The following is a 27,129-nucleotide window of genomic DNA, read 5'->3' as shown; positions in this document are numbered from 1 at the left end:
TAGGAGAACAGCTCCATCCGAGCCAAGCCATGTCTCTGTTAAAAAGATTATATCTAGCTTCTCTTTACAGATTATATCATTTACAGAGGAAGACTTATTTGTTAGTGACCTGATGTTAAACAAGGCAAGGTTAAGCTTGTTATCACATTTTTGGGGGCTGTGATGCCTGTGAGGTACAGTAACCAGACAGCATTCTCTCTGCAGACCACTCCTTGTGTTGGATACTCTATTTGAAATGTAGGGGGGGCAGGGTGGATAAATTAGGTTGTTGAGCTTAATTACGTGGGAATTGGTGTTGTAGTGCGGTCGTTGGCCAATTTGAACAGGGATTGAATACTGTGTGTGAGTGTTAATAGAATTAAAAATGATGGGTGAAAATAAAGCGAGATTAGTGGTAGGAGGTCCGACCGGCCAGCAGGGGGCGATATAGCGGATACGGGTTGACAGGTGATGGTGGTGGTGAGCCGGAGCAGACGGGGCGACGAGTCAATGTTGTTGTTGTTGTTGTGAATAGTTGTTATGGGCAGCCACGGAACGGCGGAGGTTACGCTTGAGTATTTCACAGCCGAGTTTGCTTGGATGTAGCCCGTCAGAATAAAACGAGGGACGATTCCAGAACAGAAAAAAAGTTATGGATGTAATGGAAGTTAGCGGCGAGACAGGCAGATTGGAGCCAGTAGTGTAGCTGAAGCAATCTGCTGAATCGCAGGTCGCCACGATTCCAGGTGGGAAGTGGACCGGAGATGTGAATGGATAGACCAGTGCTGAAGAGGAGTGTGAAAATCAATTTGAAGTTGGAGCGGGTTACTAGCGATTGAGTGTCATTTGTTCCAATGTGGAGGATAACATTAGTGACGGTGGATGGGAGAGAAGCCAGGATTTCGGGGAGTTTAATGAGGATGTCGGCGGTGGTCGCCCCCGAGAGAGAGTGCGTAACGACGTTCGGAAAACGGACAAACTTTGTCTGGGAATCACCGATGATAGCCACCGTGGGGGTGATCAGGGGAAGCGGAGTGGACACGGGACGCTGCGACAAGGGGGACAGTGGTGCTGTTGTTGGGAGGCTGCTGGCCAGCGAGGGGGGGTCAGTTTGGCAGGGAGAGCTGAGACCTCTCGAGTGCCTGGCGACCGCCGTCCTCAGGAGCTTACCACGACTGGAGGGACCAGAACCAGACTCCAGGGGGGTGTCGATGCGAGGAGGGGGTTCGGGGACATCGGCCAGGAGGGAGAACCTATTTTTTTATGTTAATGCTGGTGGACGAGGACGGGGCATATTATCCCGACCGCGACCCCGGCCAGCTGTTCTCCACGCCGGGGTAGAGCTGGCCACGGGCGGGCGCGGAGCATCGTCCCGGACCCAGACCAGAGGGGCCGGAATGGTGTCGTCCAGTTCGGCAGGGCGCCTGGGGACGTCTGGGACGGGACCAGGAGCATCCAAAAATGCCGGAAGAGTGTCGTTGTACATCGCCGCAGGCCCTGCTGCCACAGGAGCGGGTCCAATTGAGATCTCGGAGGGGTCCGAGAGCGGACCTTGGGTGATGTGGAATTAGGAGTCTATGATGGTTTCATTGTTGCGGATTTGGTACAGACTGTTAGTCTGTGTGCTCGCTCGCTGAACTGCAGCAGAAAAGACACAGGTGCAAACGATCGAGTATGGACACCTTCTGGATTAGGCGGAGGCAGCTGTCACAGTCGGAGGATGATGAGGTATGTGCTGTTGTCATGTTGTCTGGGGGAAAAAAATAACTATGGCCAGTAAAAGTGATTTTGATGATGAAAATATGCAAGTTACAGTGAGGTATTGGGTGACAGGCAGAGTTTTAGTGCCGGACGCACATACAGTGGCCCGCAGCGTTGAATTGGTATGACAGTAGGCAGTATAGTAGGTCCCGTTGAGGTTCGGAACTTACCCGCAAGGCACAGAGACTGGGCCTGCTGCGTTGAAATGGCGTCGGGTAAGCCGGGAGGTGGTCTCTCCTCTCTGGTGGTTGGGAGTCAAGCTGGGTAGCTGTCTACTAGCTGTCAGGCTGTCACTGCCGGAAAACGCTTGGAGTGGGCGGGGCCTTCCTCACTGAGCAGCTTGTACTGGTGCTGGATCTTGTTGAAATGGGCCAACTCATACACCAAACCCATGGGGTTTGCCATGTTAGACATCAAGTCAGTGAAATAATTGTGTGCTCGCTCGCTGAACTGCAGCAGAAAAGACACAGGTGCAAACGATCGAGTTAGGGGCACTCTAAGATGGCCGATTTAAAATATAAAAATATAAAAGCCTAACCTACCTATATCCTATAAACAAACTAACCAAACAATAATCAACAACTCTTAAAACATACTGTTATCAAAATGTGCAACTTGCAAGGGGGGCAATTAGTCTATTGGGGAACTTCTAGTCTTCTGTTCTTCTCAGCATGTGAACACACAACAGACCCACTCCTCCAGGCTTTCTCCCTTTACTGTTCTCCCTTGAATGAATTATCTGGCCCCATTTATAGCCACTGGAGCTCCACCCCACTCATTGACAGGGCTGGCACTGGTCAGGTAATTAAGGGCTTAAAGGGGACGTTCAAGAACACAACCATTATATGATATCACACAACAGCACAGCCCATTATGACAGTAATATAAAGGACACAAGGGAAAACAATATTACTGATTAACAGGTAAATAATAAGGCCATTATGAAACACAAAAAAGAAAGAAAAATAACACTTGACCCCCGTTACACATGTATATCACTGGTTACAATTATGATGATCAAGTATCACTTCCTGAACTTAGATTGAACAAGAACTGACTCAGCCTTAGACATCAGCCTCCTGCTGGTCTCCTGAGCCCTGATCCCTCCATCCCTCGTTTCCTGAGAATGAGAGAAGTATGTAGCAGAAGCCTCAGTCACCATGTTGACAACCCTCTCAATGCTCTGAGGCCAAAGCCAGTTGGGCACCTTCATGGAGGTGACAATGAAGGTCTTAATCGCTGAGGTGTTTAGTGTGCATGGTGAGAACAGAGGTGGCTCTGACATACCTTCTGACCAGCTAATCAATCCACCAATGCTGGAAGCATCATAATTGATCTGGTTCTTACAGGGTAGAACAATTACCGATTTAAAAATGCAAATTGATGTAGGTTAGAGTTGTCCTATCCAAAAAATAATGACATTAGGCAGTAGAGGCAGTTGCCTTGGGGCCCGTGGGGGGGAGGGCCCGCCCGGCCGGCGTGGTATACAGAGTATACAGTGGTAAACTGTATACTCTCTCTCTCTCTCTCTCTCTCTCTCTCTCAAACACGTTGTTAAAGGGATTGTGACATTAAAAAAAAGGTTTTGGAATTGTTCTTATTTCTTTTAGGTTTTCTAATCTCAATTGCACCCAAAAAACATGAACTTTTAACATTCAGTAGCTTTTCTGTGATCTGGGGTTTTCTGGCTCAAACAGGTGCTCTGATTTGTGATGTAAGATCCTGCAAATCCCATAATATGTCAATGGGATTTGCCAGCAGATGTCACTGTTTTCACTGTTTTGCCTGTTTTCATTGTAGCTCAAAAGGCTTCCAAACCCCAAAGAAAACTTCAGACCACAGAAAATCCACTGAATGTTCAAAAGTTCAGGTTTTTTGGGTGTAATTGAGGTCATAAAACCTAAAAGAAAAAAGAAAAAGAAAAAGAAATGAAAATGAATGTCATAAAACCTTTAAGAGTTTAATACCGTGACTAAGACTACATTTTCTGTCAATAATAAGCAGTGTAAAATGTAGTTAATTGGGAGGTAAAGGGAGACGATTTAGTAAGTATAGGGAGGCCCGGGCGGTCAATCTCACCTCAGGGCCCATGGAACATTCTGACCGCCACTGGACATGCAGTACATATACATGTATACATTTCTACATAATGGAGTGATTTTTACCCGGACAATTATATTTTTTGCAATTTTCATAATGTTGCTGATGTCTGAGGTGGGTGGGTCTTTCGGTATACCTTCATGATGCTCAGTGACATCATAGAAGGTTTTGTTTCCCTGCCCACGTCCCTGGTTTTTTCCTACAGGCACGTTTTACACTGATTTTGCCTCCCCATGATAGCCTTATGTTAAAAAGGGAAGATGGAACAAATGTTTTTGGAGCGCTGAACGTTCACTTTGACATGCTTGAGATCATTACCGTATCCTCAGGGTGAGAGCCCTCTTATCTCCTGCACTGAAGCTGACATGAACATGAAAGCTCAGGAGGGAAATTGAGGCATAATTGCAGAGTGGAGGGGAAAACGGTAATCCCTGAATCATTAGTATGGACTCTTATACCCCTCCTCCGTCATGTTCACCTCCTCCCGGTTGCTATTGGTCCCGCTGAGCCGGGCTGTTTATGCGAGACAGGAAAGCTCTAAACTCTCCCACACCCCCGGCTCACGTTGGGCAAAAGACCTACACTGTAGAGTGTATCATTTTTTGGGGGCGCAAGTTGCGGGACTGTGGGCGGAAGTACCGCTCAGGGAAATTACGTTGACTCTTTACAAATCAGTTCTCCGTGAATGAAACAAGTGTTGTGATTGGTGGAAAAAATATTGTATCCGGGGGAAATACATCTGACAGATGTTCTGGACTGACACTTCCGCTGATACGCTCTCTGTCTTAGGTTGTGACCAGGCTTTTCTCTTTGCAGATGAGTATGGCTGGGGCCGAGGCTATACCTCCGGCTCCTTTGTAAGCCAGAGGGCCTGGCCGTTAAAACAGGAGAACAAAATGCCACACACACACGCATGCATGCACGCACGCACGCACGCACACACACACATGCATCCACAGACAAGAGACACATTACGCATGGTAGCGAAGAAAGAAAAACTAAAGTTGAATAAAATAATTCATATTTACGCAATATGCACGCATGCAGATACAGAAGAGTGCCCAAACATGAACCCACACATGCATAGAAACATACAGTCCAAGAAATAAATACATAAAAAAAGTGTGTGTGCGCGTGCGTGTGTCCAGCGGTGTGGTTTCCGAGACACAGTGGCTGAGCTGATCCCCCCCACTACAGCTTCAAAGACATGGACCTTTCCAATGGAGGTTAGGTGACACACACACACACACACACACACACACACACACACACCACACACGTCATAAGTCTATACAGTACATTCACTCCTATTGTCACTGTCACTCTGTCACTTGTCATTTGTAGTTTTCAGGAATCGGGAGAATATGGAAAGAACATCACATCACATCACCCAATATTATTCTCTCAAGAACAGATTCCGAGCAGCGCTACTGAATCTAGCAGGGGCATTCAGAACGTGTATACATTGTTGTATACACTGACTATTGAAGAGGAGGGCAGAGGGTGGACCAAACAGGCCAACATCCTGTTATCCACATTCTATTGGGCGGCGCCCCCAGAGGCAAATTCAAATGGAAACATGCGGAAAAAAGCATAGGGTGCTGTTTTTTCCCTTCTTCTGCTGAGAGGCCCAATAAAAACAACCTGTCACCATGCTGTGATGACACTCTGTCACCCCTTCATTACACTGTGTTCACCCAAAGTAAACACTCGTCATGAGGAAGTGTTGACAGAGTGTTGGAGTAGTATGTTATTCGGACCACACTGTCACCCAACTCAAACAGTGTCACACCCTCTGTCAACTCCCGGTCCATCCTCCAAAACAGAGGAACACATCTCTCTCTCTATCCCAGGCACTGATGGAAGTACAAACATGCTTTACTTTAAGTAAATGTATTAATACCAATAAGTATTGGCATCAAAGTGTACTTAAAGTAGCCTACATAACATACGGAAGTCTTGAAATAGCAGGTCACCTGAGATGTACTGTAGTGGAGTAGAATTATTGAAAATGGGACTCCAGTAAAGTAAAGATCCCTAAAGATTGTACTTAAGTACAGTAGTTGAGTCAATCCTATAGGGTTTCTCTCACTTGCTGTTGTTTTCTGGGGCGACACGTTGCACTGCACCATGACCTGGCATAAATTAATGCTATATATACTACTTTCACTTCAGTAACTTTTGTTACTTTTGGGTCAATTTATTAATTTATTTATTGAGTAGCCGTTTAAAGCTTTGCGTCGGAATGTAATCATCCCATCGGGGCTAATTTCTCAACAATCACCGGCAACAATCCCTTCGATCTCAGGGAGTCAGGGATAATGTTTCTAGTACTCTGCAAAGTATTCTGGGCCACTTCTGAGACTTTTGTCTTTGTGATGAAACCAAACAGCAGTTGTGTCACTCACTGCACTGGCCCTGAAATAACAAGCGGACGTGTTAACCTACTAATTAATAATCATGAAATCAAAGAGACAAAAGCAGAGAGACGGACAGACAGTAAACCTACCATTTTCGTGAGGGCAGAGCTGCCCACAGCGCCGACCAGGCATATAGCGACTTAAATAAACAAACGCTTAATGTTTACATTCCTGTGGTGCCAACGAGACACCAAATGAACATGTCAACACCCTGAGCTGCATAAACGGATGTCTCTGTCCTACCAAATATTCCAGGACGGAGATTAATCAAAATACGGAACATTAATCATTTCATAACCGAGCGCACTGCTCCACATGCTGGGAGCGCCTGTCGGGCAACATTCCATGTCATTTCCGGTTGGAACGTCATCCAAAGTGGTCCCCCTCCATTTTAGTGGATGAGATCGAACATCTTAAAACGTGAATCTTGATCTAAATCAATGCTTCCAATTCTAACCAAAGATTGTTATTTTGACGGCCCATCGCGGTCCCGTCGCTTGTCGCGTTAGAAGTAATCATACCTCCCGTTATTGTCGATCCCCTCGGGGGTGTTTTGGCTGCCTTAATACTGGTAACAATCATCCCACTGAAGAGTGTGGCCGGAGGATTGGCCCTGGGCAGCGTGGGAGCCAACGCACATCCTGCTACACCTATTGTCAGAGTCTGCACTTATGTACTTTTACACCGGATTTGAATTTGAACCACGGTTTCCTGACATCTCAACATTTCTACTAATGAGCTAATTATCATTAATACCTTGTCTGCTTGCTCAGGGTATAAATTTAATCTTGACCATCAGGTCAACATTTGTCAGATCCTGCATGTCTAGGTGAGACATAAGCTTTGACACGATCCGAGTGGAATAGTAAGAGAGTGGCGACACTAGCGTTGACTCCTACTGTAACAATGGAATGCGGAAGTGCTCATTCTATCTCAATGGAATAGTTCCATTGTTTTTAAACTATAGCCCATAGGCACCCGCTTTGCAGCGAGATCAAAGCATGTCGCCACTCTCTTATTATTCCACTCACGAAATGTCTCAATAGAACAGTAGGGAACTAAATATAACCACGCCGATTGGACAAATTGACATTTTATTCATTAAAAAAGGTTACATAGGTGACATTCACACCAGAAAGCTTTACTGCGATTAAAACTAATCCTGCTGCACATTATAGGAAACTGCGCTTCGTTTGGCAGGTGTGAATCATCATTCGAATCCTAATGCGTATCAAATAACTGCATTCTACTTCGACCAAAAACGGGGGTTTCGCTTCACTTCCAACAGCACTTGATTTCGATTCGGTGCAGGTGGGAATGCAATCCGCAGCAAATAAAGGAAATGAAGCAAACAATGTGGCGGGTGAGGAGCTGAAGTGCTGAACACAGTTGGAGACGGAGAAGGCATATTTTACGCAGCGCAAAGATGTCCCGTTACCGTGGATAGACGTGGTCGAATGAGGAGCCTGAAGCCCTGATCGAAATGAGGACGAGTACATTAATCAATTGCTTAAGGAAACACATAAAAACACTGCAGTGTATAGACTACAGAATATTTTGTCTGTGCGTGCCGTAAACATGGACTGCTGTCACTGTGTGGGGACTGTGGAGTAGGGACTTTCATCTCGATAAACTTGTAAACATTTTGCGCTGCTGTCTGTTATATCAGTGCGCTCAGCGCTGTGCCTCCATGCCCAAAAGAACAGTGCGTGGCTGCGTGCGTATAGTGTGTGTGTGTGTGAGAGAGAGAGAGAGAGAGAGAGAGAGAGAGAGGGAGGGAGAATCCCAACTTCTCCGCCCATTCGCATCGAGTCTACCGAAGTATTAGGTGGTAATGACCTTACTGCCGCTTTAAGGTTTAATTTATACTTACAGCACAAGACATTCAACAATAATTTTAAGTTGAACATATGTGTAATATTTGTTCAATTAAAGGGTCAAAGTATAGACTAGCCTTAATATCACAGTTTACATTATTATTTTTCTAATAATTGACAAAAAAGTTTCTCTCCAAACTTCAAGGTCTGTCACTTGTTGTCTAGATTATCATGTCTGGTGCTGATGTCCTGTGGTCTGCAAACTGATGTTTTATTCATTCGAATGTGTGGTTGTTCAAATGTTTTTTCTCAGAATAATGGATAATTTGAAACAGCACCGAGGTGAAGGCTCCAAGTTGAACAGATTACCCAGTCGTATAAAGGAATGCTGAAGTGAAGCCCCTCCACTCTCTTTTTTTACACTTAATGAGACTGGATGTTTTTTAAGTTTGGGAGCGTATTACAAAATATCCTCTGGGGTTTGACATTGACTATAATAGTGAGAGAACAAGATGAGACAGATCTAAGGATGAAAAAAAAGTACGAAAAGAAGAAGGCACACGGATAAACAACGTACTCCTTCTCCATTAGGTTGACTGGATGAGTGTAGAGAGAGACAAGAAAATGACGGCGGTGAATGTGAGAGAGAGAGAGACAGGAATACAAATCATTGTTTATACCATACACTGCTTACAGCAAATGACCTCGGTACATAGAAATTCTGTTATATAAACAGAGCAACTAACTGTCATTCAGTTACATTTGAATAAATTGCTGCTACTTGTCGCAAATGTTTTGTATACTAAGTGAATGCAAAAACATTGAAATACTGCTGTCAACTTTCAAAAGTATCATAATGTATAACTATATCTGACAGAAAATGCACAATCTTTTTTATAGTTTCACAAGATAGTATTACCCAAAGTGTTAATGTAACACAGCTCTTATTTAATTCCTATTTATATATATTTATATCCAATATTTATTTGTAAATACATTGTTTTATTTTGATTGTCTTGTCTTGGCAATGTAAACGTATACGTTTTCTCATGCCAATAAAGCTCCTTTGAATTGAATTGAGAGAGACAGAGAGAGACTTATAGACCGATTCACAGAGGGGTGCCCTGGGCGCGGCCATTACTGAGGTGTAATACATGGAGCAGGTGCACCGTAGGCCAGGTGTAGCTAATCAGTGCTGCTGCACTCAATGGTACACCTCAGTAATGGCCGCACCCAGGAAACCCTCTGTGAATCGGTCTATAGGCAATTCACACTGAGACGGACTGAATCCGTTTAATTGGAACCGTTTCCGAATACGGTTGCCTGGTCCCCGATGGCCATGATTCACATTACCCAAGGTTTTAACAGCGCACCCGGGTACACTTGCATAACACACTTTAATCCTCCTGATGACGGTGTGCTTGATGGCTCGCGCGCACGGACACTGACCATCAACTGTGCGACATTGTCTCAAATAAATCCAGACACACTGCACTGTCAGCCTGCCTGCTATTCACTGTGTCAGTCAGTTCTGTGCTCCAGTGTATTAGTTTGCTATGGATTCTACTTTAGCATTATTATTATTTTGTTTTACTTTGGAAACTGTGCCAAGCAAAGCCCAAGAGCCACGTGTAGTCCGCAGAATAAGATCAGCGCGTACTGCGGTGCTGCGCGTATAAGCAGATTAAACAGGAGAAGGGCGGCGTTGAGAAATGCGCTGGTGTTACGCATCGTGCAGCGGCTGTTTTCTTTTGTTGACACTTGGCTCGTCGACTAGAGATTATGTCACATTCTTTAAAAAAAACAGTCCACTTCCTTCTTTAGGTACGCATGCATTCACATTGGAACGATCCGTATCTGAATACACTTCAACGGTCCAGAGACCCGCCCCCCATGCGGTCCCGGATCCCGGTTGGGCGATCCGCTCCCGGGAACGGTACGCATCATTCACACTACCACAACATCTGCCAAGTGGTCCCGAGTGCGCACCCGGGACCATAGTGTGAATCGCCCCAGAGAGACAGAGAGGAGTTATGCCGGACACGACAGGAATCAGATTTTAACTCAGACCCCTACACCCAATGAGGACCAGCGATTTACTGACAGCATCACAGTCAGAAAATAAGTGGTAGGAGTTCAAATGTTTCAGCCGAACGTGATGTTTGTCGAGTGACAGTAAAAGTAAAAAATAAATAAGCCTTAACACACATACCACAGTCTCCCTGATCAACTCTTCACTTGAGAGGTAGTTTTTGAAAGTGCACCTTTCTTGAAATGATTCTGAACCCATTCCAGGCATTAGTTTTGCATGTAAAATACTACTTGGGCCCTATCCACACAGCCCAAGGAGTGTTTTTCTTAGAAAACGAATGCTTGGAATGGATTCAGAATAATGAAAACCCTCTAGTTGGTCACATGCTACTTAAAGCATAATGAAATTTAGAACATTTTGCCATATACTGCTCGTTAATGGTACCCCAACTTTCAGCAGCTGTCAAAACTTCCCCTAGGGTGGCTGAATAGAAACCAATGTGGGATATGTAGTAGATTGTAGACACCTTTACAAACACATTGGTGAAGACAATTATTGGTAAGAAATGTATTCCCAAATTTGACATTATTATGACAATATTCTCCGACTATGATCAGAAATAACACGTAAAAAACACACAAAATCCCCATCAGTATATATATTGCGGCTTGAGAATCCACCACTCCTGAATAAAGTGCCTGGTGCTGGGAGTCTGGTGCAACGCACAGGGCCTGGCAGGAGTGGACCTGGTGAGACGTAGGAGGGGCCCGGACAGGTGTCAACCCACAGAGCCTAGTCCTTCCATGTGCCAGAATGGTACCTCCCAGTCCCGGCAGAGTAGTTCAGGAGGAACGGATTGTGTGGCCCTGGTTTTTCCCTAATGGGACTTATCAAGGGTAGCTACTGGGTCACCTGAGTGAGGGGTATGATGTTGCGAGACCCGAAACCCCGATGACACACATTATCTTTCTGGGGGAAAAAGCACTACAACTAAATGGACCTCTGTTGAATTGTGGTCACTAATTTAAACATGTGACCAGTGAGGACAATTTCCCTTCTTTATGATATCATGTCTGAAAAATGCTGGGATAAAATGTATTATGTATCCGGAGGCAGCCATGATGAATGAACAACAGTCACATAATCTTTTTTTTTTGGTTATCAAATGTTTTTTTATTTTAAGACAAAAATCACAATAATACACGTTAACAACATGAATGACTTAAAGAAAACAAAACACATATAAAACAACACATAACAGCAAAAGCAAGGAACACAAAAACAAACAATCCCCCCCCCCCCCGAGACCAAAGATGCCACAAAATGTCATTACTCCTACTACTGTGCAATGGAGACAAAAAATAAATAAATAATGATAATAATAATAATAATAATGATTAAACCATGCCCTTAACCAAATCTGCAATACCAGACCAAATCTCAATGTTTTCCTCTTTTGCACCATGCAATCTTGCTGTAGACATTTCTAGATAAATGATGTCTAGAAAGGTCAAAGCCCATTGGCGAAATGACAATGTATGAGGCGGTTTCCAGTGCGAAGCAACCATCTTCTTTGCGGCCGTTACGCCAGCAAAGAAGACACGAATACGGGTGTTATTTAATGGCAAATGGCAATTAAACATCATTTAATAAGAATAGAGATGGGGAAGGTGTGATGTTAACTTGTAGAATAGTCGAAAGGTTATCTTAATATTCCATTTGGTTGGTATACTGTCTCAGTTGCCACCACATGTTTAATTTGGCCTATTTGGCCTAATTTGGCCTATTTGTCAAAATATGTCTGTGGTGCCTGCTTAAACAGAGTGTAGTGAACTGTGACATAGATGATAGGAGAGTGGCCAAAACAGAGGGAATAGATGTAGTAGGTCATGACAGCCATGAGCAAAATAAAAAACCTATTCTAATAGAACAATAGCTGCCTGATTATCAGACTAAAGCATGAAGCTTAGTCCACTCATTGAGTGGGCAGGGTCTATGGTCTGGATCCATAACAATATTGTGCTCTTCATAACATTAATCCATAACTAATGGTGAACATGCAGGTCCCATGCTAATTGGACCTAATTGGAAAGCAATTTTATAGTAGGCTGCTTGGGTCGCTATGGAGGCTCAGAGACATTCCCATTTTAACTTATCTCAGGTAATCCATGCATGGGTGTGTTTGTCAAATGGGAGCTCTATTGTCTTTCTCTAGAGGTGTGTTGTGTTAAGTAGTAAATGTGTGTTCTGTCAGGTGTCATTAAGGAGCAGAGGGAGTCTGAGGAGAGCTGTCAGGTTCTGGAGTAATGGACGTCTTCTCCACTGATTGCTAATGCTAACAGGGATGGAGTCAGCACAAACAGAAAATTGGGAGCGATAACTTGATGGAGGTGAACAGACAGGCACAGCTGGTCACACGAGTGAGAGGGAGGATTGTGTGTGTGTGTGTGTGTGTGTGTGTGTGTGTGTGTGTGTGTGTGTGTGTGTGTGTGTGTGTGTGTGTGTGTGTGTGTGTGTGTGTGTGTGAATTTCTGTGGTCTGGGGTTTTCTGGCTCAAACATTTTCCTGTGGAGTGTGATGTAAGAGCCAGCCCATATGACAATGGGATTTGCCAGTAGATGTCACTGTTTTCACTGTTTTGCCTGTTTTCATTGCAGCTCAAAGGCTCCACAGACACAGAGAAAATCCTAGACCACAGAGAATCCACTGAATGTTCAAAGTTCAGGTTGTTTGGGTGGAATTGAGGTCATACAATAAATGAAAATTAATGTCATGAAACCTTTAACATAATTCTGATTGAAATGTCGAATACAGATACATTCTGACTGCATAACCACTGAACAAGAAAGATGCATACAGGTCAGCATTCCCCCACAACCCCATGTTGTCTCTACTGTAGACTATAGTGTTTGTTCTGTAAAATTACAGAACAAACACTATCCGCTTCAATTGTAATATCAGTCAGACAACTCACAAATAGATTTAACCAATATTTATTATAGAATGAGAATACAAGTGTGCATATGATATTTATCTTTGCATTCAGCTCTGTTGCATTTTCTCCCTGCTCGACACGATTAAACACCATCATAAAACATTGAGAGCAGGGAGATAGATACAGCTGTAGGCCTATACAATAAAAAAAAAAACATGGGGAACATAAATAAAACTTTCAGTCTTTGAGACTGAACCCTGCCAATCTGCCATGAAGCTTACAATGTCAAAAATGTGAAATAACAAATCAAATCAAATTTAAAAATAAGATTGTAAACTATAGCTACTAAAGACAACATGCGGCACAATATGTATTTCCTTAAAGCCTTAGTATTAAACAAATGTCCCTTTTTAGGGCATGCAGTCCAAATTGTTGCTCTTCAGTCTTCACCTGTCAAATAATGTTCCTACTTCCTGCTGGTGTTGTTGTTATTATCCGGGGGCTCAATGATAACCAAGGCATCACTGTAACTGTCTTCTTCTGCTGCTGCTGGGACGGTCGCAGTCTTTTTCCCAAAAAAAGGGATGTAGTTGTTGGGCGGGTTGCTTCCTTTTCAATTTAGCCTATAGGCTACTGACAGCAGCACACAGTGTAAACACAACTCTCTCTGCCTGACATAATGTTGAAATTGTGCACCACTGCAAATTAACAATTTGTTGCACCTGCGCCTTGAGATAGGGGATAGATACCGTCCGTGCTGCTAAAACATGATGGAGGAGGATGACATCGTCGGCTCTGGGCCGTGGAATAAACCTTGTTTTGACCAGACATGCTGATGGCGCGATCCAGTGTTATTGACAACACCAGCTAGCAACCCAATGCTAACTTGAGTAGCATTACGACTTGATCAATCAAAAGCACTATAAAAGACCAATATTGCCGTACATCAACGGCAATGGCGTTAAGCATAACATTTATCAATTGCCGTAGATCAATGCCAATTGCGTTTTATGTCTCTCTGTGGCTGATCGGTGCAGATTATTGAAGATCGATGAAAAAAAGGGAATATGCGCACTCTCTTGAGTATAGTTTCTTATGAGTTTCTTTATTAATGAGATGAGTACACAGCAGCAGCTCTACCTAGAGAAACGAACGAACATTACTGTTAATAGTATCATATGAGTTATGAAGATTTAAATTGTCTCCTGCTTCAAGGTGAAATGAATTAATTGGCAGGAGCAGGACGTACAAGGAAGTGGAAACAGGTGTGCAGGTAACGGTGACTAAATTAGACTATGGAGGTGGCCAAAGGGAATGGAGCAACATTAAGAGACAGATCATGACAGTCAAATGCATGCTGAAGGGTTGTAAAAACATTGTACTCGATCATTTCATCTTGTGAGAATCCTCATTTAGTTCCATTTAAATGAGAAAACAAGACAAGATGAGATATGAGATGAGATGCAATACACTTCATTAATCCCTGAAGGGAAATTAAGGTTACAGCAAATCAAAATGTCAAACTAGCTGCACCTACTGTAGGCTATTCTTGTATGCTCATGGGCCTGGCCTCTAGGGTTGACATCTCATAGCCTGGAGGAACAATTACTTTTTGGGATCTGGGATCACACTAGAATGGTTGGCACACCACGCCCCCCGAGGCTCAGTTAGAGTCCAGACCGTCTCCAATTGGCTGGCTGTTTCCAGAATGTATAATAACTAGAATATGTGTCAAGGTGCATCCTTAAAACTGCTTTATAAATAAGAGTTTATAAATAGATGGATAGAGATGGCCGTCATTATTCTTTTTACGCAAATTTGGAAGTTAATTCCGTTCAAGTTCAGTTTACGCTTCTCCCTCCCTCCTTCTCTCTCTCTCTCACACACACACACACACACACACAAATGCACGCACACACGGCAACCACATAAAGTAGCATAGTATTAAGTAGCTATAATTCTCAGCCTATTGCGGGCAGAAGCCTCTGGATTTTCTACCACGCTGACAGTGTGTCAGAGAGGCTCGCTCTCTAGGTACCGGCTGGCCCACTGTAAGAAACCAGATCACTGGCATCCAATTCGGCGAGGGTCAGCACTCATTTCAAGCAATTCATTTTTAATTGGGCTCAAATCTAAACCATTTTGTGATGTCAGCTCGGGCCATGCCTTTGCTGAGTGATTATATTGATGCTGTTCTTGTTATGGCTATGAAACGTTTGCTGTGTGGATGTGTTGATGCTCTGTGGTGTGACATAATAATTATTGTCAGTGATGAAACAATAATTTGACACGGTTGTTTGCGAGGAGATAAAGGCAGGTGGAGACACTACAGCAATGATTATTATCATCACTTACCTTTAATTTGTTTATTGTGAGTTTTACTTCAGAAAAGGAAAAAATATATATATTGTGGACATCATTATGGCAACTGTAGAGTAAGATTATAGGACTAAATGAACATTTCAGTCATTTTCAGTACGCTCGCACACACACACACACACACACACACACACACACACACACACACACACACACACACACACACCTTGGATAGGAGATGAGGTTAGCTGAGCATTATAGTCGAGGATGGTATGAAACGACCATGGTACTGTATATGAACCTCCGTCAATCTTTGAGATATGAGTTGAAGCTGGCAGTTTTTTTTACTTTGAGGTATCTAAACATAATTCTTTGAATCTCTTATGTGTATCACAAAACATGTGGATGGTATATGCTCTCAATGTTAGGTCAGCACCTTGAGTTGTTCAGTTATACAGTACTGTAGGTAGGCTACTTGTATGTTCAGATTTCAGTCCAGAAGGTGCACTTCCTCATTCCACTGACTTCCACGACTCGACTTCCTCAATGATGAAATGTGCATTTTCTCCCTGACAAGATGCTCATTTAATGGGAGTGGTTTAAGCAGGAGTCTATAAAAGCCTGCAGGTAGGCGAGATGTAACGGACGTGTGTGAGTTGCAGTAGCGGCAAGGGTCCCAACATGGGTAGTTGGATTATCAACCATGGATTTACATATCTCATACTGGTACGTCCATTTTACATGCCAAAATTGTACAAAACAAAGATTTGTAAACATTCAAGTGTCCAAATGCCGAACTTATTTACAGGCAGAATGAACCAATAAGCTTTTCCTATTGAACAAACACTATTTGTGATGTGAACATTTTTAACTTGACTTGCAGTCTGTCTTTTTTGGCCTCAATGGATACATATTCATCTCGGAGTATCTGCATTATGAATTCGGGGATCGATTTTTCTACACACGTCACCTTCTAGGGGTAGGTTAACCATTGTGTTTCAGCTGCATTTAACCAGTGACATCACTTATTCATGAAGAACTTAGTTTTAGTCGTATAAGTAATGCAGGCATATACTTTCCGCTGTCACTTAGGCCTATATACGTTTGAACTAATGACCCAGAATATGATCCAGTGAGGCTAGATGTTAATATTTCATTTTTGTTTTGCTGTCCAGGTCGCACTGCCCTTCGCCAGAGCCTCTGCAGCATGCCTCAACTTTGATTGCATGCTGATCCTCCTTCCAGTGTGCCGAAGCATGCTGTCCATGATCCGCGGCTCCATGCTCCATGTAAGATGCCTATGTGTACCGATTTGTGTGATGTTTGGATAAAAGCTGACAGGTCCAAAATATAGTCTCGGCCAAGCCGTTTGGCCTGGCGGAGACAATAAATGTACAAAATATATAGAACTAGCATATATGTACACACACACACACACACACACACACACACACACACACACACACACACGCATTGATGTTTCATTACACATTTTAAATTGCTTGTCTCAAACGTTCTGGATCCTTTCAGCATTGTGGCCGAAGAATGAGGGAACAACTGGACAAGAATCTCGCTTTTCACAAGTTGGTTGCCTATACAATTATATTAATGACATGTGAGTATATATTGTGTATATATATATATATATATATACACACACACAACATACTGTACACCTAGACAAATTGCCTTACAACTATAACCATGTGAAGACGCAGCCATTTAAATCTGGGAGAATACAATTAATTAGACAATATAAATATTTTGTATGAACATTTATCTTTTAATTAGAGAAATTAGAATAAAAGTTGGAACAGATTCAGTTTCACTCATTTATATTTTACAATGTTGTAACGCCAAAAGCAGCCTACAGAGTTTTTCCATATAGAATACAACTATGGTGGAACAAGTGGAACTCAAATACATTAACCAACATTATCATATCTCTTCTGTTCTCTGATAGTTGTGCACGTAGTCTCCCATTTGTTCAATATTGAGTTTTACAACAACAGCAGACGAGGGGAATATGATGCACTCAGCAAAGCCCTGTCCACCCTGGATGACACCCAAAACACGACCTACCTCAACCCGTTCCGCGACACAGTTGGTGTAAGTCAGCGGTTCTCAAACTTTCCTGTCAACGACCCCCAAATTAGTATGTGTTTTGACGAAAATATGTTTTGTCATTTGTGTTGTTAAAATGTTTCATATTTTGTCCAAATATTTTCAAGATTCTTTTGTAAATAGCAGATCTACAAGCTCACAATGCATCGCGATTGGACATCTTGAAGATGGGATATTTTCAAATAGCCTATGTATAAGGGTTAAAGTCGTTACATTCATCTTGACGCTATATTAACACATTTAGCTGGTGAGCTCCTTGAGTTGGCTCTGTGCATTTTCAAAGCATGTTTATTTTAATGACCAAAATCATTTGATTGTGTTCCAGCTTGGATCAATATAGACTTTAAGTACATTACTGTACATCACAGGTTCCAGAAGTTTGGGACACTGACGGTGGGGTTGCAAATTTATTTTCAAGATTGTATTTTTTACTTATTCAACAGAATGAGTGAAATACAATTTAACAATGATTACAAATACATTTAAAGGTTACAAAACCCTTACATAGCCCTAGGCTTAATACATTACATGTGCCGGAAAATGCGCACCAATGTGCATGCTTAGTGCTTACAGTATGTGCATAAAATTGCCTCCGTGGTTAGGTTGGGGTCGCGAGTAAATTGCAGCATTATTTTGGGGTCACAGGTTGAAAAGTTTGGGAACCCAACCATTACATCACAGTACATTAATGTTATGTTATCTGATCAATAATATCGTAGTGCTGTTTGTAGTGTTTTGCGAAAAGGTTGGAAATTGCTGAGGTATTGACTTGTCACCCTGTTTGACTCCTTGTGGCACAGAGTGCACAGCAGGCCCCGACAGTTTTTGCTGTCACGTCCTTCGCAGGTCTCACAGGTGTCATCTGCTCACTGTCTCTCATCCTCATGATTACATCCTCTACCCCGTTCATGAGGCGCAACTACTACGAAGTGTTCTGGTACACACACCATCTCTTTGTTGCCTTCTTCGGTGCCATTGTCCTTCACGGAGTAGGGTAAGGATGAAGGCAGGGAGCCACGTTATGTATTTTTGTTCTTTTGTCTGTCCTCTCATGTGGCTCAATATATTGCATCTATAGGCGCGTCGTGCGGGGTCAAATCACAACAGATCCGCCACACAATCACACAGTATGCAAGGATCGGAGTGAAGACTGGGGACGGATTCCTGAGTGCCCCATTCCTCAGTTTCGTGGGGGGTTTCTTTTGGTGAGTGTTAAAGCACAGTTCACTGTACAGTGTTCAGTTAAGTTAAGTTAGAGAAAAAGTAGCGTGAATATTTTGATGTAGACTCTGAAGTCAAATAACCATAACCCATTATTGTCCCCCTTATTAATAGACACCACAGTGGGTGGTTCTCCCCATGTTTCTTTATTTGTTTGAGCGTGTGCTGCGTTTCATCCACTACATGCAGCCGGTTCAATGCAGGAAGGTATGTTTGTGTATAAATCATTTGTTGGCCTTTAGGTATAATTTCCAGTTGTGGTAGCATGATCCATGTGCGCTGTGTCTGTCATGCACCCCATCACCAGATCGTGATGCATTCGTCCAGGGTGCTGGAGTTGCAGCTGGTGAAAGATGGCTTCAAGTCAGAGGTGGGACAGTACATTTTCCTCAATTGCCCAGCCATTTCCAAGCTTGAGTGGCACCCATTCACGATGACCTCTGCTCCTGAGGAGGACTTCTTCAGTGTCCATCTGCGTGCCATGGGGAACTGGACTGAGAAACTTATAAGTATGTGCGAGGAGCTTCCAGAGGGAGGTCAGGGTCCCAAGTGAGCATCTTTTCAAGTAGATATTTTACTATTTATATTGTGACTATATAGCCCAGCTTAGAACCCATTTGATTCAGTGATATGAATCTTGACTCCACCCAAACGACATGGCATTGTCACCATGTACAATCATTAATACAATGGATATAAAAACAGCCATTGTTTGCAGTTCCTTGTCCATGATCTATGATGTATCCTTCCTTAGAATACATGTTGATGGTCCATTTGGCACAGCCAGTGAGGATGTATTTGACTATGAAGTCAGCATGCTGGTAGGTGCTGGCATCGGAGTCACCCCATTTGCCTCCGTTCTGCGGTCCATCTTTCACAAAATCCAAGTCTCTGACCCCAAGCTGCGCACCAGAAAGGTAACCCATACCAGGTCTAACCTGTTTGCCTTTGTCCTTTCATTAAACAGGCACATCCTTTGTTCCGCTTTGACAGATGCTATGCCAGGTCTCGTGAATCTAAGATAAAGGAGGTTATTCTCAGACATTAACACTGTTTTCACTGTTGGAAATGCACATTTATTTCCTGGTTGCAGATCTATTTCTACTGGCTGTGCCGGGAAACAACTACCTTTGAGTGGTTTGCTGATCTCCTGCATATGCTGGAGAAGGAGATGGAGGCCAGAGGAATGGAAGATTTCCTGACGTACAAACTCCACCTCACTGGCTGGGACCAGAGCCATGTATGCATGTGTCTAGATAATGTAGCTAAGATGAATCACTTAAACCATCTAGACTTGGTCAACTGGACTGGACCTTGGTTTTCTCTGTAGTTGGACCGCTTATTTCTGTCTACACACTATGGGCCTTACCCCTTAGGATATCTAAACTTCTTTGGGATTTTTTCTTTTTTCCCACTTTTTTTCTACTTGAAGTATTTTAAACTGTTTTTCAAAATAGGGCAAAGAAGTTTATGCACTGGCGAAAATAGAGCCCCAAATCTCTTATTATTAGCCGTTTTACAATCTCAAAATGCGTCATGGTTGCGAGCGACGTGTCATGAGCTGGTAGATCAGCTATTTTTGGCTAATGTTCCGCCCAGAATAATGGATGTAATGCTGGGGTTCAAGTGTTTAATGCTACTTCAAATCTCATATTCAACCTACAGTGATTGAGATTCGTTATTCCTTACCTCTGTCAGGTTTTCTCCATTTGTCTTTACAGACTGCTCATGTGAAGGTCCATTTTGATGAAGCAACAGATGTGGTGACTGGTCTCAAGCAGAAAACCCATTATGGCAGGCCTAACTGGGACAAGGAGTTTGAACAAGTCCGCAAAGAGAATCCTAAGTAAGAATAGGGTTGATCTTCCACACACCAGTTTTCAATAATGTATCCCCCCCAGGTTTTCTGACTACAATTGCTTCCAAAAACCAGAAACTTTGAACGTTGAGTGGATTTTATGTGGTCTGGGGTTTTCTGTATAATTAGCCCCTATGGTTCAGTCCCTGGGGGGGAGGGGGGAGCGGGGACGTGTGCTCCGAAAACCTATCCGGGGTGGGCAAGGACGCGCCCTGATTGGCCAGTAGACAGCAGTCTGTGAAAACGCTCTCGCCAGAACATTATATACTTTTCTCTGCCTATCGTGTCACAATTAACGGCCCTGAGTCGACTAAGCAAACTTCGCAGCGCTCAACACGGCAACTCGCTCGCTTTAGCTGGCTCGGTGGTGTCTCACGTGGCCCAAGTTCACTTGAGACGGTGGGCCTCCGTCGCGGTCTTGTCCATAGAGTAATATGTTGAGGTCTAGTCCGCAGTTGTTGGAGGCGAGAGGCCGAGAGGCGAGAGGCACCTCCACGTTGGCCACAAAAGCGGAGCGTGGTTATAAGCACAACCTGGCTAGGATTTCGAATGTCGCAGCAGAGACGATGATTGACAGGCAAAGTCCCTCAACGGTGACATCTGCTGGCACATTATTTTTTCATTGCAGCTCAAAAGGCTTCAGAACATAGAGCAAAACCCCAGACCTATCCACTGAATGTTCAAAGTTCAGGTTGTTTGGGTGTAATTGAGGTCATAAAACCTAAAAGAAAAAGAAAAATCGAAGAAAATGAACGTCACGAAAGCTTTCGTATCGATACTGAAATTGATGTGTAAATAAAATATGAAAATAAGCTTGGCTAAATTAGCCAAATTAATCAATTTCCAGTTATGTTTATTTGCTAGCCAATTGCAAAAAATATGTTTTCCATACAGTGCATGCATCTTCAACATTGGGTCCAGTTTCCCTAGAGTTTAGTTCGAAAACTTTTAGTAATCTAAATATGCAATATCTAATTTTCATAATTGAAATGCAAAACGCTCTGAATGTCATGCCAATGTCAACATTGGTCGCAATTGATGTGCTTGCACTGACAATGTGTGTTTTCGGCTACATTCAGGTCAGTGGTGGGGATGTTCCTGTGTGGCCCTGAAGGCTTAACAAAAGTCTTGCAGAATAACTGTGCCAAATACTCAGATTTGGATCCTCAGAAGACAAAATTCTACTTCAATAAGGAGAACTTTTAAGCTGAAACAGAGAGGTTTGTTTCTGCTTTTGAAGGATGATGCTCAATGATTTGTAAAATCATTTATTTCTTCTGCTCTCTGTCTATGGTGGTGAGTGGTGCATATCAGAGAGAATGTCAATTAGATTTACACATTGTGTAGACATTCGTCATCATCATGGCAGGTTGATACTTTTGAAAGCTTTGCTTGTCTCAAGACATATGCACACATGAGTAGGGCTCCATTTCCGTCACCGCTAAACTCCTTATCCCTAAACTTCTTCGCCTTTTTTACTATTTTGCAAAACATTTTTGAATAGTTCAAATGGCCAGTCTACAAGCTCAGTAGTGTCAATGTAGATTGCCTAGTTGAACTAGGCAAAGAAGTTTAGGGATAAGGGGTTTAGCGGTGACGAAAATGGAGCCCCTAATGTTTCTATATTTGAAATCAGTTACATGCCATCATTTGTTGTATTCTTTTATTTTATTTTAAATACATTTTAACTAGGCCTACAAGAAGGTTCAGCTGTCACTGAATTTTTATAGGCTAAAAGTGTATTGAAGAATTCTTGTGGAGATTTGTTTAATGCATTTTGCCTTGTAACTCTGTTACATAATGTATGCCTGGAAATGTTTTCCTGGCCAGTTTAACCCCGCCACACCTTGGCTTTTGCTGAATTGCTCCCACTGACATATACAATGCCAAATAATAGTTCATTCAAGGCAATTGACATCTTTGCACTCTCAACATTGTACATTCATGTAGTGACGAAGCTATCTTGGCTAGATTACTGAGCTTTCATAAAACATGGATAAACGTATAGCCAGCATAACTGGTAAACCCTGACGTGCGGCTTATAAAACAAGAATAAACATTGCTGAACAGCACTGAGCATTCACTCTCCACACTTGTGCAGGGTACATTTGGTATTAAACATTTAAAATATGCTGAAATGTTATTATTGTTATATCATTCTGGTTGACTGTGCAGGGCATAGGGCATGCTTCATGGTCCAGCATCCACAGCCGTAGGTCTGTAGAGAGAACAGACTCAACAGTCGCAATTCACAGTGTATGAGCCGTTATTACATTATGAGCAGTTATTCCATTATGAGTTGCTACAACAACCCTACATGCAAGCACTCCCCCCACTTAAAGGTTTTTAAAGGTGTGTGTGTGTGTGTGTGTGTGTGTGTGTGTGTGTGTGTGTGTGTGTGTGTGTGTGTGTGTGTGTGTGTGTGAGAGAATTTCTGTGGTCTGGGGTTTTCTGGCTCAAACATTTTCCTGTGGAGTGTGATGTAAGAGCCAGCCCATAATGACAATGGGATTTGCCAGCAGATGTCACTGTTTTCACTGTTTTGCCTGTTTTCATTGCAGCTCAAAGGCTCCACAGACACAGAGGAAATCCTAGACCACAGAGAATCCACTGAATGTTCAAAGTTCAGGTTGTTTGGGTGCAATTGAGGTCATACAATAAATGAAAATTTATGTCATGGAACCTTTAACATAATTCTGATTGAAATGTTGAATACAAATACATTCTGACTGCATAACCACTGAACAAGAAAGATGCATACAGGTCAGCATTCCCCCACAACCCCATGTTGTCTCTCCACCTGCCTTTATCTCCTCGCAAACAACTGTGTCAAATTATTGTTTCATCACTGACAATAATTATTATGTCACACCACAGAGCATCAACACATCCACACAGCAAACGTTTCATAGCCATAACAAGAACAGCATCAATATAATCACTCAGCATTACAACAGGCCACGCAAAGGCATGGCCCGAGCTGACATCACAAAATGGTTTAGATTTGAGCCCAATTAAAATTTTCTTACAGTGGGCCAGCCGGTACCTAGAGAGCGAGCCTCTCTGACACACTGTCAGCGTGGTAGAAAATCCAGAGGCTTCTGCCCGCAATAGGCTGAGAATTATAGCTACTTAATACTATGCTACTTTATGTGGTTGACGTGTGTGCGTGCATTTGTGTGTGTGTGTGTGTGTGTGTGTGAGAGAGAGAGAGAGAGAGGAGGGAGGGAGAAGCGTAAACTGAACTTGAACGGAATTAACTTCCAAATTTGCGTGAAAAGAATAATGACGGCCATCTCTATACATCTATTTATAAACTCTTATTTATAAAGCAGTTTTAAGGATGCACCTTGACACATATTCTAGTTATTATACATTCTGGAAACAGCCAGCCAATTGGAGACGGTCTGGACTCTAACTGAGCCTCGGGGGGCGTGGTGTGCCAACCATTCTAGTGCGATCCCAGATCCCAAAAAGTAATTGTTCCTCCAGGCTATGAGATGTCAACCCTAGAGGCCAGGCCCATGAGCATACAAGAATAGCCTACAGTAGGTGCAGCTAGTTTGACATTTTGATTTGCTGTAACCTTAATTTCCCTTCAGGGATTAATGAAGTGTATTGCATCTCATCTCATATCTCATCTTGTCTTGTTTTCTCATTTAAATGGAACTAAAAGAGGATTCTCACAAGATGAAATGATCGAGTACAATGTTTTTCAACCCTTCAGCATGCATTTGACTGTCATGATCTGTCTCTTAATGTTGCTCCATTCCCTTTGGCCACCTCCATAGTCTAATTTAGTCACCGTTACCTGCACACCTGTTTCCACTTCCTTGTACGTCCTGCTCCTGCCAATTAATTCATTTCACCTTGCACCTCATTCTTTAACCTGACACCAGAGAGCGGTGCGGGCCATTTGTGGCCCCCGGGCCACCAGTTACCCATGTATGGCAGAGATATAAATGTAGATACCGCACGCTACCTTTCATTGGAGCGGTGCATCATCATTGCGGCCGCCATATGTTGTTTGGGAGAGCCGTGCTTCCTAATGCATGCATGCCCCACGTATGCCTATTGAAGCAGGAGACAATTTAAATCTTCATAACTCATATGATAGTAACAGTAATGTTATAAGATTCCAGGGTATACTCCCGAGTCCTGACTCAGGCATATTTCTTGCAGTGTAGTTACGGCCAACTGCTCTATAATAATGCTGGTGGCTCAGTGGCAATGAGGCGTCAATGTATTTATGTCTATGACCTACACACCATGACATTGATTATAGCTTTGTCCGATTTTTGTCCACTCTGACCTGTGACGAATTAGCTGATGAGTTTTTGATTGCCTACATTAGTGGCAGTGTTGTTACCTTGAGAATGTAATTAGCAGAGACAGTAAAAAAGAAAAAGAAAAGAAAACACATGCAGGGATCAAAGCATGAGGAAAGTGTGATGGGAGAATGATGGCTGTTGATTAATTGATCATTTAACTCCCATCGCTTGGCTATAGCATATAATATAATAATTATAAGCATATAATATATGCTATAGCGCATATTATGACATCTTTGTGAGAAACGCTGAGGAAGGGCTGCGTGCCGAATAACGTTCGTTTCTCTAGGTAGAGCTGCTGCTGTGTACTCGTCTCATTAATAAAGAAACTCATAAGAAACTATACTCAAGAGAGTGCGGATATTCCCTTTTTTTCATCGATCTTCAATAATCTGCACCGATCAGCCACAGAGAGACATAAAACGCCATTGGCATTGATCTACGGCAATTGATAAATGTTACGCTTAACGCCATTGCCGTTGATGTACGGCAATATTGGTCTTTTACAGTGCTTTTGATTGATCAAGTCGTAATGCTACTCACGTTAGCATTGGGTTGCTAGCTGGTGTTGTCAATAACACTGGATCGCGCCATCAGCATGTCTGGTCAAAACAAGGTTTATTCCACGGCCCAGAGCCGACGATGTCATCCTCCTCCATCATGTTTTAGCAGCACGGACGGTATCTATCCCCTATCTCAAGGCGCAGGTGCAACAAATTGTTAATTTGCAGTGGCGCATCATTTCAACATTATGTCAGGCAGAGAGAGTTGTGTTTACACTGTGTGCTGCTGTCAGTATAGGCTAAATTGAAAAGGAAGCAACCCGCCCAACAACTACATCCCTTTTTTTGGGAAAAAGACTGCGACCGTCCCAGCAGCAGCAGAAGAAGACAGTTACAGTGATGCCTTGGTTATCATTGAGCCCCCGGATAATAACAACAACACCAGCAGGAACATTATTTGACAGGTGAAGACTGAAGAGCAACAATTTGGACTGCATGCCCTAAAAAGGGACATTTGTTTAAGGCTAAGGCTTTAAGGAAATACATATTGTGCCGCATGTTGTCTTTAGTAGCTATAGTTTACAATCTTATTTTTAAATAAATGCCTAATTTGATTTGATTTGTTATTTCACATTTTTTACATTGTAAGCTTCATGGCAGATTGGTAGGGTTCAGTCTCAAAGACTGAAAGTTTTATTTATGTTCCCCATGGGGTTTTTTATACAGCTGTATCTATCTCCCTGCTCTCAATGTTTTATGATGGTGTTTAATCGTGCCGAGCAGGGAGAAAATGTAACAGAGCTGAATGCAAAGATAAATATCATATGCACACTTGTATTCTCATTCTATAATAAATATTGGTTAAATCTATTTGTGAGTTGTCTGACTGATATTACAATTGAAGCGGATAGTGTTTGTTCTGTAATTTTACAGAACAAACACTATAGTCTACACACTACAGCAATGATTATTATCATCACTTACCTTTAATTTGTTTATTGTGAGTTTTACTTCAGAAAAGAAAAATAATAATATTTTGGACATCATTATGGCAACTGTAGAGTAAGATTATAGGACTAAATTAACATTTCAGTCATTTTCAGTACGCTCGCTCGCACACACACACACACACACACACACACACACACACACACACCCTCACACACAGTACACACACACTGGACCCAGTGTGTGTGAAGAGATAGGAGGAAGAATTATGTTTGTGTGTTTATTTTTTCACATTGCATTGTGTTATGTGTGTTCACACTGATGACCTTGGATAGGAGATGAGGTTAGCTGAGCATTATAGTCGAGGATGGTATGAAACGACCATGGTACTGTATATGAACCTCCGTCAATCTTTGAGATATGAGTTGAAGCTAGCAGTTTTTTTTACTTTGATGTATCTAAACATAATTCTTTGAATCTCTTATGTGTATCACAAAACATGTGGATGGTATATGCTCTCAATGTTAGGTCAGCACCTTGAGTTGTTCAGTTATACAGTACTGTAGGTAGGCTACTTGTATGTTCAGATTTCAGTCCAGAAGGTGCACTTCCTCATTCCACTGACTTCCACGACTCGACTTCCTCAATGACGAAATGTGCATTTTCTCCCTGACAAGATGCTCATTTAATGGGAGTGGTTTAAGCAGGAGTCTATAAAATCCTGCAGGTAGGCGAGATGTAACGGACGTGTGTGAGTTGCAGTAGCGGCAAGGGTCCCAAC

The 27,129-nt window shown here is 42.7% G+C and overlaps 1 protein-coding gene across 1 annotated transcript; it reads left to right on the top strand.

The window, feature by feature from the left end:
- Positions 1 to 1,653: 1,653 nt before the first annotated feature.
- LOC310854736 (NADPH oxidase 2-like) lies at positions 1,654 to 21,772 on the top strand (the record flags this gene model as incomplete). Its single annotated transcript, XM_083759409.1, has 11 exons — positions 1,654 to 1,707; positions 16,539 to 16,652; positions 17,362 to 17,472; positions 18,288 to 18,481; positions 18,566 to 18,692; positions 18,823 to 18,915; positions 19,016 to 19,257; positions 19,463 to 19,625; positions 19,802 to 19,948; positions 20,430 to 20,554; positions 21,646 to 21,772. 11 exons carry the CDS (start codon positions 1,654 to 1,656, stop codon positions 21,770 to 21,772), a joined length of 1,497 nt encoding a protein of 498 aa, XP_083615535.1.
- Positions 21,773 to 27,129: the final 5,357 nt, after the last annotated feature.

The sequence above is a fragment of the Protomyctophum parallelum genome, assembly GCF_964188405.1.
Source record: "Protomyctophum parallelum genome assembly, chromosome: 2".
Taxonomy (NCBI): Eukaryota; Metazoa; Chordata; class Actinopteri; order Myctophiformes; family Myctophidae; genus Protomyctophum; species Protomyctophum parallelum.
This window is presented reverse-complemented; position numbering and strand designations above follow the sequence as displayed.